General features: G+C 46.2%; 2 protein-coding genes across 2 annotated transcripts in view; one reads left to right on the forward strand and one right to left on the reverse strand.

The window, feature by feature from the left end:
• Positions 1-17,458, forward strand: part of LOC135896507 (ionotropic receptor 93a-like) — a 203,558-nt gene that overhangs the window by 121,458 nt on the left and 64,642 nt on the right. The window lies entirely within an intron of this gene.
• The window catches only part of LOC135896505 (uncharacterized), a 52,172-nt gene that overhangs the window by 2,243 nt on the left and 32,471 nt on the right, over positions 1-17,458 (reverse strand). Inside the window, exons 16-22 of the mRNA XM_065424931.1 lie at positions 16,712-16,823; positions 15,307-15,407; positions 11,569-11,690; positions 9,341-9,440; positions 5,904-6,143; positions 4,486-4,746; positions 1,917-2,180 (exon numbers count right to left, since the gene is read on the reverse strand). Of these exons, the coding sequence (XP_065281003.1) occupies positions 1,917-2,180; positions 4,486-4,746; positions 5,904-6,143; positions 9,341-9,440; positions 11,569-11,690; positions 15,307-15,407; positions 16,712-16,823 (1,200 nt within the window). The remainder of the gene's footprint in view (positions 1-1,916; positions 2,181-4,485; positions 4,747-5,903; positions 6,144-9,340; positions 9,441-11,568; positions 11,691-15,306; positions 15,408-16,711; positions 16,824-17,458) is intronic.

The following is a 17,458-nucleotide window of genomic DNA, read 5'->3' on the forward strand; positions in this document are numbered from 1 at the left end:
CTAGCTGTCACGAGGGTACTATTAAGTGCACGTGCCAGAGGTGGTCGAAGTGAGACTTTGGCACGGGAGATGCAATCGTGCGACCTTGGCGTAATGGTTAGAGTACTGGGCTGCTGCGCTGGCACAGGGACACCATAAGCGGTCTCTTCAGCCTCCGTGCTTACTCTCTCCCTTTTTCTCTCTTTCTTTTCCCCTTTCCTCTACCCCCAGGGTAGGGTGGTGAACCGGGTGCTCGCCTGGTTGACCTCCCTGCCTTTCCTGTCCTTGCTCTTTCTCTCTTTCTGCTGCACTGGTGCTACCTGTCGGCCGTGCGAGCAGTCCGGACTACGAGGAGTGCGATGGACCCTAGACTACAGAGCACCCGTTGTGCATCGGCCGAAGGTATACGCCATTGCAAAACAACTACTGGCAGAGCTTTTGTCAGAGCTCATCAGTCAACTTCTGGCTGAAATGGTTCTCCTGGGGCTTTGGCCGGACTATCGTCGACGGCGCGATGTTCTAAAGGCTATCTTCAAATCCTCGCATGACTGGTGGTTTGGATATTGAAGATTCATTCGCTGGTCGTGTCCATTCGTACAATCATTTTCGCCCTCATCATCAACACTTTCTCCATCTTCTTGGCCCCGTTTCCCTTACCAAATACTGAACAGTTGGTCAGATATTACATTCAGGCCAACCTCTCAGCTTTTCCATCATAACAAATATCTCTTACGTTCACCGGCAGGTTTAAGTGAGCTTAGCGCAAATTTCGCTATAGTTGCCTAATAGGAGGCCAGGAGAGCACGAGTGATAGCTATCTAACGGAAGAGATTTCCATTTGGTCTGTGATTGCAAGGAATGCTCTGTCGAGCTTCTTCCACAAGAAATTAAGATCGTAAAAAAAATAAAATAAAAAAGGAGCCGATGTATGATATATCATGGAAATTACCAGAAGAAATTTCCATAAAAACAGAGACATATGGTGAAGAGCGTGCCAGCTCACTTTTTCTATTTCTGTAACAGGACTCACATGAACTTTCGAGCTGTCATTTTTGAACCACCTTGTTGATATATGGTGTGCCTCCCCCCCCCCCCCCAACGTGTAGTGTACTATGTGCTGTCGAAATGCTAGAAAGATGCTAGTTTGAGTACGCAGCATTCTGTCCCGTCGCTTCTCTTTCCTTTTCATGCTTACAAACAGGCTTCCCAGAAGACTTCCGGTTAAGCCCTCTGGAACAACACAAGTTACAATAGCTTATACATTTACAGAACCCTCCAGCTAGCATCAGTTTTGCTGTGAAGGTGGAATGTTCTACAAGTCAATTTTATTGTTCAGTGCAAAAAAAAAAAAGCCCATACATGAGATCGACACATGCCGCACTTTCTTTATGTCTGAACACATCGAGAATATGGGCCTACAGCAAACTATGCGCAAAATACTACAGTTTTCTTGGCTAACTTGACTGTCAGAAATGCATGACCGGAAGTTTTCTGGGGTCATGAATGCACTGCTAACACAGCATGGACTTTTCATGCTTACAACCATAGTTCTCACAAGACTTCCGGTTAAACGCTCCCGAGCAACACAAGTTATAATAGCCTAAACATTTATGGGAGCCTACATCTGGCACCAGTTCTGCTGCAGAGTACGAGTGTTTGACAAGTGAATAGCAGTGTTAAGTGCAACAAAAAACACCTATACATGAGCTCGACATACGGTGCACGTTTTTTTATATCTGAGAACATCAGGGATATGTGCGTACATTATACTATGCGACAAAATACTTCTTCTTTCTTGGCTAACTGGACTCTCGAGAATGGCTGACCGGAAGTTTTGTGGGGTCATGAACGCAGTGCTGCCACATCGTGGATCAAAAAGGTCTATAGGTAAAAGTTCTCGCGGTAACGTTTGTCCAGATTAGGAAGTGTAGACTCACGGTTTCCCGTGTAGGCGTAAGTCGAGCAGACGGGCGACATGGTGGTCTTGACGGGTTCGTCACTGTGCGCGTACATGGTGCAGGTGCCGACGCCCATGTTCTGCTTGCCGGATGCGAAGCAGAAGTCGAAGTCCTTGCACTCGAACGTGGCCTCCCAGCACTGGCGGGCGCATTCTTCGGTCGACACCTGGCTGATCGCGGTGAACTGCTGGCGGTCGGTGATGCGCTGGTTCTTCATCTTCTTGAAGTCGTACAGGTACTTCTCTGCTCCGAGAAAGACGGGTCGTTTAGTCGACGCTTCTAACACTTTTATGTTCGGAGAGTCGCCTCATAGAATGATAGAGAGGAGAGAGGGATGTAAGGCAGGCAGGGATGTTAAGCAGTCAAGAGTTTGGTTGGCTACCCTACGCTGGGGGAAGGGAGAAGGGGAAGAGAGGGAAGGGAGAGAGGCTATAGAGACGTGCACAGACTGTCATTGAGTCGAAGCCACTCGTGCAAACCAGACGTTCTGAGAAAGCACAAAGGTGCCTTCACTGCCTTCTGAGCCGATGATCGGTGGGGATGGTGCTCTAGCATACGGTCTGTTAACTCAGTGGACGATCATCTAGTTTCTCATAGAATGACAAGCTTAAGCGTATACTTTCCCGCCTCGATCGTGTGTCATAGAACGACAAGCTTAAATGACACAAGGGCATGGTTGGAAAGGATACGTCGATACCGAGAGCATCGCCAAACCTCGTATATAAAACAAGCGAGGGCTCTTCCGGCACATCGCTTGAACGAAAGGTAATGCGTGAGTTTTAGCGGTGACTACAAACGCGTGTAACGCTGCCACAACATCGAAGGAATGATTTAAACAATATCCGGTGTTGAATATATGCCTAATGTACTTTCCTCTGATATACCCTGGAATAGCGTCTTTAAATGATAGGTATTTTCTGTCACGTGGGCTGAGAAGTAGCACTTCGATGTCACTCGAGGATTCGAAAGCAGTTTGTTACGTCAGATGTCGATCAGAACAGAAATGGAGCCAATGCAGCCAGTGATCCTTAAGTAAAATGACAAAGGACTGTTGTTTTAAAGCACTCAGGTTCTTTGTTCAGTATGAGAGGGTCACTGCGCTCGTAACGAAAATAAGGATAATTATTCTCATATTGGGATGTAGGTTATTCAAGCTGCAGCAACCTTACTGGAACGTTCGGCAGTTGTACGTAGAACTGTTGACCTTAGCGCAGCTTACCCATGCGTTTAATTAATAACGCCCAACTGAAATGGAGTTCTACGCGTTTTCTTAATGCGCAAGCCATGTTCGCAGACGAAGCTCCAAGCTGCGCGGTTTTGACTCCAAGAACGTGCTATCGCTTCTGGCAATTTTTCCCACGATGAAGCCCACATTCAAACCACGGCAGCGACTTAGTCGCGGTTGCATCATGCTGCCGAACGTCGGGTCATGGGTTCGAGTCCCTGGTACAGTGACCGCATTCACATGGGGCCTCGATTGGCCAGTCGCGCGGCCATTTTGCGTGCATTCGCGGGCTTCTTTGAGGCTCGGAAAAAAAAAACACTTTTATGTAGCACCTATGGAGCAACAGAAGGCTGTATCGGGAGTTTTTCATGTCGCTCTACAATTTTCTCATTGACACTTTTCAACTGATTAATATATTTGAGGAGCTGGTTAATTGATTAAGACTAATTATCTAATTAGGTGGAATGAAAAAAATAATATCAGTATCTCCAAGCGACGGCAAACAACGTTACCTTTGTTCTGTCCATCTACGTGGAAATTTGCGCGTTTTTCAAGCTCTGGTTCAAGTTGGCTGGGACACCCTGTACTATATTCTGTGGCTTTCCACAGAATAGGGTGCCTTCCCTGCGAGACACGGGGCTCATCGACACCTGGTGACACACCCCTGATCTCAACTCGAAGGAGGATCAGGCGGAACAGTTGCCGGCCATGTATGCCAGGCGAACCCCGCCTGCTTCAACACCACCACCACCACCACCTATATTCTGTGCCGTATAGCGTCTCCTCGCAAAGACAGGCATTGCAGAGAGCGTTGTCGGCCATTCCCATGCGAAACGAGTAGGATTTCATGAAGGCCACCCCTAGCCATAAGCGATAAAGCAGGGTGGCCTCACTTCGGCGGAGTCCAGGAGACGCTGCAACACATTCTGTGCGACTGTCCTGAATATAATGTTCCGAGACAGTCCATGGCGTCCGTTCTAGCGCACCTGGACAATAGACCATTGTCAGTTGCAACCATTTTCACATATCGCCGACAGAAGACATCGCAGCTAAAGGCGACGAAGGGACTACTCCGGTTTATGAAGGATACGGGCTTGGACAAGCGGCTGTGACAGTGATGTCGCGTACCGCGCAAGAGTGACGGACTGTAACTGACTATGTGTTTGCTGTGTTATATGCTCTCTCTCTCTCCTCCCATCTTTCATTCCTCCCATCCCGCTCCCATGTGTAGGGTAGCAAACCGGTTAGGCTACACTGGTTAACCTCTCTGCCTTCCTTCTCCACTTTTTCCTTCCTTCCTGTGGCGTATACGGGTGTACTCACTCGAGTAATGGAAGCACTTCTCGGCGTTCTTGGCGTCCAGCTTGGCGGGGTCGCCGTACTCGCGTAGGTGGGTGTCGTGCAGCCTGCACACGGTGGCCGGGTCCCGGGTCATGGTGCAGTAGTCGAACGACTTGCACTCGAACTCGGTCTCGGACAGGCAGAGCCGCGCGCAGTCCTCGTCGGCCGGAACGTCGACGAACTTCCTCGCCTTCATGTCCAGGGACATGCCTTCGAACTCGTTGAAGCTGTTCGTATACGTCTCTGCGAGGCGCGCACACCGCATACGGCTGTTGTGCTACATTGTGCTACATTGTGCTACATTGTGTTACGTTGCGCTACGTTGTGCTACATTGTACTACATTTTACCACGTTGTACTCCATTGTACTACATTGTACTACGCGCACACCGCATGCGGCTGTTGTGCTACATTGTGCTACATTGTACTTCATTGTATTACGTTGTGCTACGTTGTGCTACATTGTACTACATTGTATTACGTTGTGCTACGTTGTGCTACATTGTACTACATTTTACCACGTTGTACTACATTGTACTACGTTGTACTACGTTGTGCTACATTGTACTACATTTTACCACGTTGTACGACATTGTACTACATTGTACTACGTTGTACTACGTTGTGCTACATTGTACTACATTGTACTACATTGTACTACGTTGTACTACGTTGTAATACATTGTACTACACTGTACTACATTGTACTGCTGCTGTAACGGCTGCGTATTAACTACGGCCGGGTTCTCGGAGACCGCGTATAGATTGATGGAACGTTGTTATAACGGCGCGTTTTGAGGACAGGACGCAGAAAGAATGCACACAGGGCAGTCGCCGACTGTCCCGTGTGGATCGGCGACTGTCCTGCGTGCATTCTTTATGTGTCCTGTCCTCAAAACGCGCCGTTATGACAATGTTCCATCGAGCCAGCAACCAACTATACACCGCATTTGGATTGATAGAACGTTGTTATAACGACGCGTTTTGAGGACAGGACGCAGAAAGAACGCACACAGGACACTTCGCCGACGGTCCCGTGTGGATCGGCGACTGTCCTGCGTGCGTTCTTTCTGTGTCCTGTCCTCAAAACGCCCCGTTGTGACAATGTTCAATGAAGTCATCAACCAACTAGCCCATCTAAGTCCGTTAGGCGTCCATAGATTGCTCCATGCACTCTTGCGCGTTACTCACTGGAGAAGATGGCGCACATGGTTTGTGCCCACATGACAGTCGCCGACTGTCCCACGTGGATCGGCGACTGTCCTTCATGCGTTTTTTCTGTGTCCTGTCCTCAAAACGCGCCGTTATGACAACGTTCCATCAATCCAGCAACCAACTAGCCCGTCTATAAGTCCGTTAAGCCTCCATAGATTGCTCCATGCAATCTTGCGCGTTACTCACTGGAGAAGATGGCGCACATGGTTTGTTTCTCCGTGGCGCCGCTAGGGGGCATCCTGTCGGTGCTGAGCACGCACTCGTTGTCCACCAGGCAGGAGGAGAAGGCCTGGCAGTCGTCGCGGTCGCGGCAGACGTCGGCGCAGTCCTCAAGCGGGAACCTGCCCGCAGGCGTCGACGACGTGGCGCTGGCGCTGATGCGCACGCCCTTGGCGGTGGTGACGAAACCGGGCACGTCCGGGCCGACTGTGGGGGGGAGGTACGCGAGCTTGTAAGCCTTGCGCTAGCCCTTAATGGGACACTAAAGCGAAACAACAAATCAGTTTAGTCCAATGAAGCATTGTTTCAGAACCCTGCTGGCAGTCATTTCAAAAAGATATTTTGATTATTAGGTGAGAAAATGAAGGTCCAAGTTTCAGTATTTGAATTTAGCGCCGAAACCCCAGCGCCGGTATACGCCAGCGTGACGTCAGGGATTCCAAAGTATGTTTTCGCATTTGGGCCGCGTTGGCTGAGTAAAGGTTCCCGAAACTTGCCATGTTTAATATTTGGTTCCTTTAGAACACAATGTAGTCAATCTGTACCGCTATATATAATGAGTAGGCTCTAGAAGATGCCATAAAAATCCATGACGTCACAGCCACCAGGTGCGGGAACTTAAGTAGGCGTCGCCACCCGTATTTCGTTCTTGCGCTTTTTCTGGCTGACCAAACGTCTTATCGTTGTAAGAGTGGTGTTTTTGATGTTGTAGAAATCTAATTTACTGATGCAGAAGAAATCATTTTTTACTTTAGTGTCCTTTTAAAGAATGCGCTCGTGCCGCCATTAAAAAGTAGTTTGAGCAAAGACTCCCGTGGTTCCCGCATGTTGAGGCCTCCTTTTAAGCGACACTAAAGAAGAAAAAAAAGCGAGCATCAAACCAGGTAAATCGTTAAGTCCACAACGTGTCCTAAGTGTCCGGCACCTGTGTTCGCGGCTGAGAGTCGCCACCACTTGTGGCTGTGACCTGGCTTACTAAGCACGTTAGGCACAAGGATGCTTAGGGGAGCCAACCTACGTAACGCCGAATGTCCCCAGATGACTCTACCTGTTGGCTAACATACACGAGAGCGCGAATTCACTGCTCCAGTAATCTGCATCAAACAGAGCTGCACATATTTGTTCAACGTATCTTGATTTTTTTTTGTATATATGCCTCACGGCAACTCCACCGAAGTAAAATAAAAGTTGACACCAGCATTCTTTCAAAATTCGATTTTCAATGACTTAGAGATAATAGGTTGATTATTAGTAAAGAAAGTGAAGGTAAAAATCCAATTAAAAAAAATATTGCGCCTATACGCCAGCACCGGGCATGCCACTGTGACGTCACATGCATTTTCCTATTTCTGGCGTTGTGGCTCACTAAAAAGCTTCTAAAGCTCACTAATCTGAAGCGTCGACTCTCTTAGAATACAATTTTATCAATAAATCTTAACTATGATTAACAATACAATACAATTAACGTGACCCGAGCAGACGCGTTCGAGATTCGTGACGTCACAGCCAGTTGGTGCACGAATTAAAGGCGGCTTCGCCACGCGTCTTTAGTTTATGTGCCTTTCCTGGCTTCCAAAGCGTTTAATTTTTATTTCAGGCGGTCTTCTTTTTTCGCATTGTAGCGGGGTAATTTACTTCCACAGCTCTGACAATTTTACCCTTTGCGTCCCTTTAAAATTTCGTCATAACCGCCAGAAAATATCACGCCCCCTTCCCCCGTTTCTTTTTATCGATATGTAATTGAAGGAAGGGTTGGCGGCTTCGGTGTCTCCGGCTACTCCTCTCTGCAGAGCGAGCAAAGCTAAAAGCACGTAAAACACCGAGACAGTCAACTATCACAGACATTTGTAAAGTATCACATTATGTGGTTTTACGTGCCAAAATCACTTTCCGATTATAAGGCACACCGTAGTGGAGACCACCTGGGTTTCTTCAACGTACGCCCAAATCTAAGTACACGGGTGCTTTTGCATTTCGCCCCCGTCGAAATGCGGCCGCCGTGGCCGGGATTCGATCCCGCGACCTCGTGCTCAGCAGCCCAACACCACAGCCACTGAGCAACCACGGCGGGTGCATTTGCAAAGTTCCACGCAAGAGTGAAGGACGCCACAGGAAAGAGTATAAAAGAACACTCAGAGACACACACAGTTACTTAAGCTTTATGAACATTGAATACTTCGACTTCCCTTATTCACACACACCAGCTCAACCTCCTCCTCCTCCGTTAAGGGTGAGGGGGAAGGTTTAGCTCCGTGTGAATAAGCTGCGGCTAAGCAAGACAGTTGCTGCGGCAAGCTGCTTTCAAGGCATGCACTGGCGCTATCAAAGCAGCGCTGGACAGTGGAGGGGCCCCGGATAAATTTTTTTCTCAAACCGCCTGGGGTTATTTAAACCTACACCTAAATCTAAGTACACGAACGTTATTGCATATCGCACCCACCAAACCCAGACCTCCTGGCTCAGCTGCACAACGACGCGTGATCATCTGAGAAAAAAAAAAAAAGAAAAGAAACACGCTACCAATGGTCCCTGGTCTTTTGCTGCGCCACAATTCTCGTAAAAGATAATTAGAGCTACTGCGGCGGATTGACAGGTTTGGCCGGCAGCGTTCCGCATGTCATGATGATTCACTCTCTGCTAAATCTGCGTCTAAAATGTAGACATAAAAAACATATTGCATGATTTTTATGTTAGCTTATGTTGACTTCTTATAATATGACTAATAAAATCTGGCCCCTCGGTTAACCCCCTTTCTTCTCAATGATTCTTATGTAGCAGTTATATTAAACGTTATCAATCAATCAATCAATCAATCAATATGTGGAGGCAAGTAACTGTGGGTTCTAGGCCTTAACGCTGCACGGTGTTTTGGTCTTACAATATTCGCAAGTTGTCGGTGCCACTTTTTTCATGCCAGTTAAGGAGCCAGCGCTGCAATGCATGTATTTATAAATCTGTTTGTGATTGCATGCGTTTGTGAATGAAAGTGCGTTTGCATCACATTTATAAACGCGGGTGTGTCCTTCTTACCAGTAGAAGAGTTGATTGTCGGGCTATAGTTGGTCGTCCATAATTGAAGTAGTATTTTAGCGCGATAAAAACACGGAAACAAGAAAGGTGGACTAGGACAAGCGCTTCTAGAAGAGTCGATTGTTGGGCTACTTTGCCCTCCGTAATAGAAGTAGTAACTTCTTGTTGTCGTGTTTTATCGCGCTAAGTTACTACTTCAATCTTGTTGCTGATACCTATAAAAAACAATGTGAAAGCAAATACCGGTGGTGTAACAACTCTCGCGGCGTGTTAACACGTCAAAGCGCACCAATAACTGAATTCGTCATCTTGTTATAGCACGACAGGAAGGATTAATGTACAAAGAAGAAGAAGAAAAAGAAAAAAAGACGTACATCTCTTGTGCCTTTCGCGAATTTCTCGGTCACTGGCGCCAAACGTCTGGGAAAGCGATCCGAGAGAATCGTCGGTAGTCTCAGCAGCCAGGGTCAAAACCTGCGATAAGATTCGGTAACAGATAAGCAAAATTTTCAGCACGGCGACTTCACGCGCTTCCCATATATATATATGAATTAAAGCGAGTCTAAGGAAGTCGCGCCTATCTCCTTCACAATCTACATCGCTGTACAGCCTGTGTGACATGTTGCTTTTACTGATTGTACCATAACGCCCTGACGATCTTGTCATTTCAGTCACAATTTGTGTGCTTGGGAGAGGTGTTTTGTATTTCTTCTCTCTCTTTTTTTGAAATCCTAACGCGGTATTGATTTTCTCGCCTCAGTGACTTTTGGTAGAATTTATTGGATAGTCGACTGTTTGAGCATGAATAGAGCCTATATCCATGCTCATCACAGGTTTTACTATTGCTCTATATCAGTGCATTAAAAACCGCACGGGTATGTTGGCAACATTGCGTTATAGTCTTAAAGAGACGCTAACCAGAAATAATAAATCAGTTTAACCAGATTAAATATTTTTCTCCAGAACTTTAATTTTGTGGTAGAAAGTTGATTACTAGAGCAGAAAATGAAGGCCAGAGTTCTGTTTCTTCTTCCTTTTTTTAAAATTTCGCGCTGAAATTTGAGCTCCCGTACGTCAATGTGAGGTCACAGATTTCAAGGTGTTTTTTTTTTCGTATTTCAGGCGTTGCGGAGCAGTAATAGTCCTTAAACTTGCTAAGTTCAATTTTGGTTCTTTTATACTGAATTGCAGTGTATCTATTACTCATAAAAAGCGCTGCCTGGGCCCTAGCAGACGCCTTCAAAATCACTGACGTGGTGACCAGCTTGTGGGAGAACTTAGAGGCGGTGGCGCCAACGGTGTTCGATTTTATAGTTTTTTCTGGTTTACCAAGCTTCGTCTCATTCCAAGACTAGCTTTTTCCTCGCATCGTAGAAGGGCAATATACTTATACAGGTCAACTCCTTTTCTATAGTGTCTCTTTAATCTAGTAAATGTGTCTTTTATTTAAGGGATAGCGAAAAAAAGCCAAAGCTTTGAGCTTTCATTTCGTCGCAGTTATTAGAAGAGGAAGTGATTGTCGTAGCAGTAGTGGTAGCAGCGTAGTAGTAGATTTAGTAGTAGCATATTAGTAGTAGTAGTAGTAGTAGTAGTAGTAGTAGTAGTAGTAGTAGTAGTAGTAGTAGTAGTAGTAGTAGTAGTAGCAGCCATAGTAACAGTAGTACTACTGCTAGTAGTAGCAGTTGTACATAATTATAGTAGTCCAGTGAACTCTCAATTGAACGTCAATTTAGCAGGTATTTCCGAATAACGTACTTTTAGAATGTCCCCGGTGGTTTTCCTATGCATTCTATGCAAAAAAGTGTTCAGTTAAGCGAATTTCTGAATAGCGAACATTTCAGTTGAACGAACTTGATCAGTGGAACTGGGCTCACTTTTTCAATCAGTTCAACGAAGTTGTGCGCTCTACAGCGCTGACGTAGCCGATGCCCGCCTCCCCCCCCCCCCCCCCCCTACTCGCTCCTCCAGCGGCGACTATGTGCAGCGTGACAGCGAGTTCGTTACCTGTGCTAAACTGTCAGATCTGGAAATTGTTTCCAGTGTTCGTCCCGAAGAAGACGAGTGCGGCAAGGAAGGTGCAGTGTCAGAGGCAGATCCAAATCCTGTATTTCTAGCCGAGGCTGTCAGATGCCTTGGAATGTTACGACGCTTTCTGCGAGACTGTCTCAGCGACACGCTGTGCCAGAGGAAATGCGCAAAAAAAAAGCCTTTCGGTGCAGCTTTGTTACTTCTTGCGCTTTAAGAGCACCAACGCAAATGAAAATTAGATTTTTTTTTTCAAAATGAGATGCACAGCAACGTAACTGTTACGCACTTCGTATATGTTGACAAACATAACTCCATAAGTTGCATTGCACACTTTTGACTCGATCTCTGCTGTGCCCTATGCCGTTACACGTTCTAGTGAATGTTCAGTTTAGTGACCCTTCAGTTAAGCGAACTATTTCCTTGTGTCCCTTGAAGTTCACTCAAGTGAGAGTTCACTGTAGTTGTATCAGAAGTTGTTGTAGATGTTGCTCGTGAATACAATGCGATGTGACCAGAGCTGCGGGATACAACCGGGCCTTTGAAAGTTGAAAAAACTGGCATCCAGTTCACTTACCCCTAATCCAGTGGCACGGTATCGAACGAATATGACGAACTTGCTGTCGGCCACCGCCTGCACCACTTTCTGGACGGCGTCCAGAGTTACGGGCAGCTTGCGGGCCATGCCCAGCTTGGTCTCTGCGTCACAAGGAAGAGCCATACACATTCAAAAGGGTGCACAGCAGACAAACGTTGCACTCTCAAAAGGGCTGGCTCAAGCTAACCCCGTGCTGAGAGAAGCCGTACATGAAAACTGTGTATTAATTCTGACCACCCGGTGCGCACCAAAACATCTAGTGAGAGATTCTGACAGTGACAGATGTTAAAAGTTTGTTTCGTGTAGTCTGTCGCAGCTATCGTCATGTTTATTTCGTAGATTTCTAGTGCCCCCGGGCCAGATAACATCACAGCTAAGATACTAAAAGGTACAAAAGAAATTTCCAGTCCAATATTACAAATAATTTTTACCCAGTCCATTACTGATAGTTCACTTCCAAAAACTGGAAGATTGGATAAGTCAGGCAGCCACTCTGATCCTTCCAATTAACGCCCCATTTCCCTAACGAGTATTCCCTGTAAACTCCTAGAACATATAATATATTCGCAAATAGCATGTCATCTCGGTGATCATTTCTTCTTTTTTCACAACCAGCACGGTTTCCGGCCTGGTTTGTCATGCGATACACAGCTTCTTTAAATTTATTACTGAACTTCACCTCAACTCAGACTCATCACTTCCAACTGACGTCATATACCTAGGCTTTGCCAAAGCATTTGGCTGTGTTCCACATCAGCGGCATTTGGCCAAACTTTCATGCCTCGGTCTCGACCCTCTCGCACTGTCATGGATCCGTTGCTTTCTCACTAATCGATTCCAGTACACAACTGTCCGAAATCATTGCTCAGCCACTGCTAGCGTCATCCCTGCCAGCGTCAATGACCTGCCAGAAAAAGTTTTATCTTCCAGCACACGGAAAGAAGTTAAATCTTATATTCTTGATTTGTATGTGTAATTTGGTTTCTTTTCTTCCTTTCTTTCTTTCTTTCTTTCTTTCTTTCTTTAGTTTTATTTTTGAGTTTTGTACATAACTGATTTACTGTGCCGCTCCCTGGCTTGCTCCATTCTGCCGAGCGCTGCCCCACAAGCCCATTGTTGGCTTGGGCAGGCTCGTATTTGTATGTAATTTTCGAAATAAATAAATCATTTATATATATATCTCCCGAGTACCACAGGAGTCCGTCCTCGGTCCCCTTCTCTTTCTCATCTTCATAAATGACCTTCCTAACGCCATATCATCTAATATCCGACATTTTGCAGATGACGGCGTAATTTATCGTCGCATTACAGACCCAACCGACCATGTAATGCTCCAAAGAGACTCACATATATTAGAAACCTGGTGTTCCAGCTCTTTCATGAAACTTAACATCTCCAAATGTAAAGTTATGCAGGTATCCCGTAAACACTCCAACAAGGATCACCCGTACTTTTTTAACTCGACAGCCCTATCCACCGTTGAATCGTATCGTTATCTCGGTATCGCTATTAATAGTAAGTTGACCTGGTCCGACCGCATAACAAAATTGTCTATCGACACCAATAAATCACTTGGTTACGTCAGACGTACCCTTGCGCTGTGCCCCTCATCCACAAGAAAACTAGTTTATGAAACCTTCATTCGAAGTAAACTCGAATACGCCTCAGCTATTTGGAGCCCGCACCAAGCCTACTTAATGATTATATTGGAATCAATACAAAATCTTGCCGCTAGGTTCATCACTTCCAGGTACAACCGTGAAGAAAGTATCAGTGCAATTAAATAATTTGTAGGACTCGAACCATTGGTATTGCGTCGGAAAATTGCAACACTGTGCCTTTTCCAGCGACTTTATTATAACTTCCCCGAACTGCATGGAAGGCTTCTAATCCCACCAACCCGTACATCTCATCGCCTTTTTAACTCTTGCAGCATCCAGCGCTTGCATGGTTCAACATTTTCCTTCAATCAATCGTTTTTGCCTAGCGCCATTGCAGAGTGGAACAATTTACCAGATAGAGTTGTCAATGAGCTCAACCCCATTATCTTCAAGCAGCTGCTTACTGATCACCTTAAATCCTAACCTTATAATGACCGTGCTGTGCCTTCATTGTTTTGCGATTGCCGTCTCACATTGTGACTGTTCTGCTGATTTGCTTTTGCATTCTATTCAGTGTGCCTCTTGTCTTTTCTTTTCTTTTGTTCTAATACGAATGAACAGGCTGAGTTCTGTAAGAAATTATAACCATATCTTTGTTTCTATCCTTATCTTCTGTAACCCTTCGCCCCTTATGTATTACCCCGACAGGGGTCCTTAAGGGAAAATAAATGAAGAAGAAGAAGAAAAAGAAGAAGAAGACTTGCCAGGAAGAGTCGACAGAAAAAGAAAACTTCAGATGTCCGTCACCAGGGTTTTGATCGCACCGTTTAAGGGTGAAGGTGTTATCCATGGGGAAATCAATCACCCTTGAGGGTGCGAAAAATTTGACTGTGCAGAACGTGAAAAAAATGAGGCATGAGAGATGGGGGCACAGTGGCGTAGATGAAAGACCAAAAGGGGGCAGCCGAGATCCTGGTGGAGAGAGAGAGAGAAGAGAAAGGAATGGCAGGGAGGCTTAACCAGACGCGCGTCCGATTTGCTACCCAGCACTGGGAGAGAGGTAGGATGACGGAAAGAGTGAATGAGAAAGAGTGAATGGGAGCGAGAGAAAGAGTGAATGGGAGCGAGAGAAAGAGAGAGAAAGCCCTGACTTCACGCACACGTGAATATGCGCGGTAAGTCTACAAACGGTTGCAGAGACCTGCCGACGTAAGCTTTTGCTGAAACATTCTCGTCGCTTCCTGCTCCAGCAACGGGTACGGCCACTGTTCAAGGCTCTTTTCTCCCACAAAGCCGTGATTCCTACCGAAGGCGTGGAAGCATTGGAGGCAGGGCCTCCCAATACTTGTAAGGCACTTCGAGCTGTCGGTGTCTGTAGCTTAGATTAAAAAGCATGCGATGAGCGTCGACCAAAGATTGGAACACGACGGCGACTTGTCTGCGCCGCGCTGGCAAATTTTTTTCGCGAGCTGATTGAAATGGAGAGATACAGCTGGGCAGCCAATGTAATGCGTAGGGTAGATATAACCGGTGGACCATTAGAGTTACGGAACGGGTGCCGAGTCAAGGGCAGCGCAGTCGAAGGCGGCACGAATTAAGTGGTGTGATGACATTAGAAAACTTGCAGGGGGAAGATGGCGTCAGCCGGCGCAAGACAGGGGCAATCGGACATAGCTTGGACAACTATTCGTCCTGCCGTGCGTAGAAAGATTAACTTTGAGGATGACGAGCATGTTTGCTATCACTGGCGTTTCACATGGTGATGCCTCTTGGCTGAAGAACTCCTGTTACCCTAGAAGGTCAACGAGCTCATCGTCCACGATGTATATAAGCGAAACTTCAAGAAAAAAGAGTTAACAATTAAAACCTGCATTTACTTGGTTTAGGAGATGAAAGTGAGTAAATCTTAAGAAGAAATTGATGTAGTCTTTCTTGAAAAGTAATTACCTTGAGGTGAAGAATGAGGCAAAATTAAATTTACATTGACCGGTATTTGTTATCGGCACCATATGTAAAAAATAAAGGAACAGCTTCTTTCCGAATCGATTTCCAGGTGTTCGGTGATGTACGTGTTCATATACGAAACAAAAGAACGAGGTTTGAGCTTTTTTTTTACTTGCGTAAACGTTGCAGTCCACGGACTTTTCAAGGTTATGCGTGTCGTCCTCGCTGTACATCGAAGTCGTGTAGCATGACGCACCGCAGTAAGCCACAGCACTGCAAATTAAAACAAAAAGAAAGGAAACACAGCCGCTTGCTATGACTTTTTATAGCTATTGCAAACAATTGTAACGACGAAAAGAAAATAGGCCACGTGATTAACGCTAATGATTCCTTAAGCTTCCGTAAGATTCGCCGGCTCCGATTTCCTCATTGAAATGTTCGTGAAACGCAACAATTCCCTCATCAGACGATCGCTGAACCAATTTAAAAATTTATTCGCAAGTTAAATACCAAACAATCAGCAGGTTCGTACTCGAAATTTAGGTTTCCACATGCGCTTCAATACTATACAGAAAAGTCCTTGCCCTGTAGGAATCGCCTACTCCATACGTCAGTCGCCAGATCACAGAAGAAATGTTCCTCTTACGAAGAAACCTTCCCTCGCTCTAATATATGCAATAGTGTGACTGAGGGTGGTCGCCTATGGACCACCATCAGTTGCACTTAATTCCTCGAAAACTATCTGTGAGCGCAACAAAACAAGAACACAAAAAGTGCTTGTCTTCGTTTTCGTTTTTTTTTCTTGTGTCCTGGTTTTGTTGCGCTATGCAGACACCTTTCAATGATGACTGACCAACAATCCCATATCGCCACCTTCCTCGAAAACTCCTCGAAGGAGCAAGACGTGTATCGAGTGAGCTCGTGCATAACGCCTTGCAGTGTGCTGAACGCGGCTTAAGTCACGGATGCGAGACCTCGAAAGAGATGCGACATCTCCCTCGCATTTATCGCTAAGTTGCCAATGATATTAAGCCGATATTAAAGTGAAAGCTTTGCTGGCCGCGAACTTGCGATTTCGCCGTGGCCGTGCCCCGAGGAGGCGCATGATATCACACCGCGTTCCTCGTCACACCACGTTCCTCGTCGTTGCGCTCGCCTCCGCTCGCTTCGCCAGCTGCGCCGCATGCCTGATAACATGTCGGAGGATTGAAAAGGAGAGCTCGCGTGCGCCGCAGCCGCAGTTGTGGCGGCAGTATGGACGGCGACGATTCTGATAAGCAGGAGGAGGCCTGGAATCGACATCGGAACGCGATGAAGAGGAAACGAATCGCCCAGGAAACAGACGAGCAGCGCGCCGTACGACTGGCTAAACGCCGCCACATAACTAGACAACCAGACTAACCTGGACTTGCAATCAAGATTAACCAAGGCTATAACCATGCTATGCCTTAGCTTTCGCTACTTATATCCTGGCATAGCCGTGCTAAGCCACTGCCAATTTTCTTTTTCGCCAGTATTTTCTTGGTAAATACAACAGGCGCGTAATGTGACTCCACATTGTGGAACTGAATGCTCACGTGCAGTCTTTGCCGCTGCTGGAGCATATCTTGAGACAGTTCTGGAGCGGGAGGACGGCCTCCGTGTAGTCGGAAGTCTTGAAGCCGAAGTTGTCCTTCTTGACGTAGTCCTCTGGTCGGGAACGAATTCAGAGTAAAACAAAAGAATTAAATTATTGGGATTTTACGTGCCGAAAACCACAATTTCATTACGAGGCACGCCGTATATAGCGGGGGAGACTCCGGAATAATTTGGACCACCTGGCTGTTCTTCAACGTGCACCTAAATCCAAGCACCTGGGTGTTTCTTTTTTGTTTCGCATTTCGCCCCCCATCGGAATGCGAAAACATCCCCACGTACTTAGATTTAGGTGCGCGTTAAAGAAGAACCACCCCAGGTGGTCCAAATTATTCCGGAGTGCCCCCACTATACGGAAACGACGAAATCACGCCTCAGCTTCCGTATAGGGCGAGAAGCGTTGAGCTGTATAGCAGTGAAGAACTGTAAAGACATTTCAGTTAACCCGAAAGAAAGTTTCGCTTACAACCGATTCCCACTACGCGTGCGATCTGCCATTTTTTGTGTTTTTTTGTGTTTTGTTTCGAGGATTTGCTGCTTGTGTTCGCATTGCATATGCGGCTCAATAACCATGCGTCCAGACTGGATGTCCTTATTTTGCGCCTGCATGTCCGCGCTTTGATTGCATTTTTTTTCGAGTTACCTTCATTTCTTATCGTGGATCTTTTTTGTCTACACTGGTTTTTACT

Source organism: Dermacentor albipictus, chromosome 6 (assembly GCF_038994185.2).
Source record: "Dermacentor albipictus isolate Rhodes 1998 colony chromosome 6, USDA_Dalb.pri_finalv2, whole genome shotgun sequence".
Lineage (NCBI taxonomy): Eukaryota > Metazoa > Arthropoda > Arachnida > Ixodida > Ixodidae > Dermacentor > Dermacentor albipictus.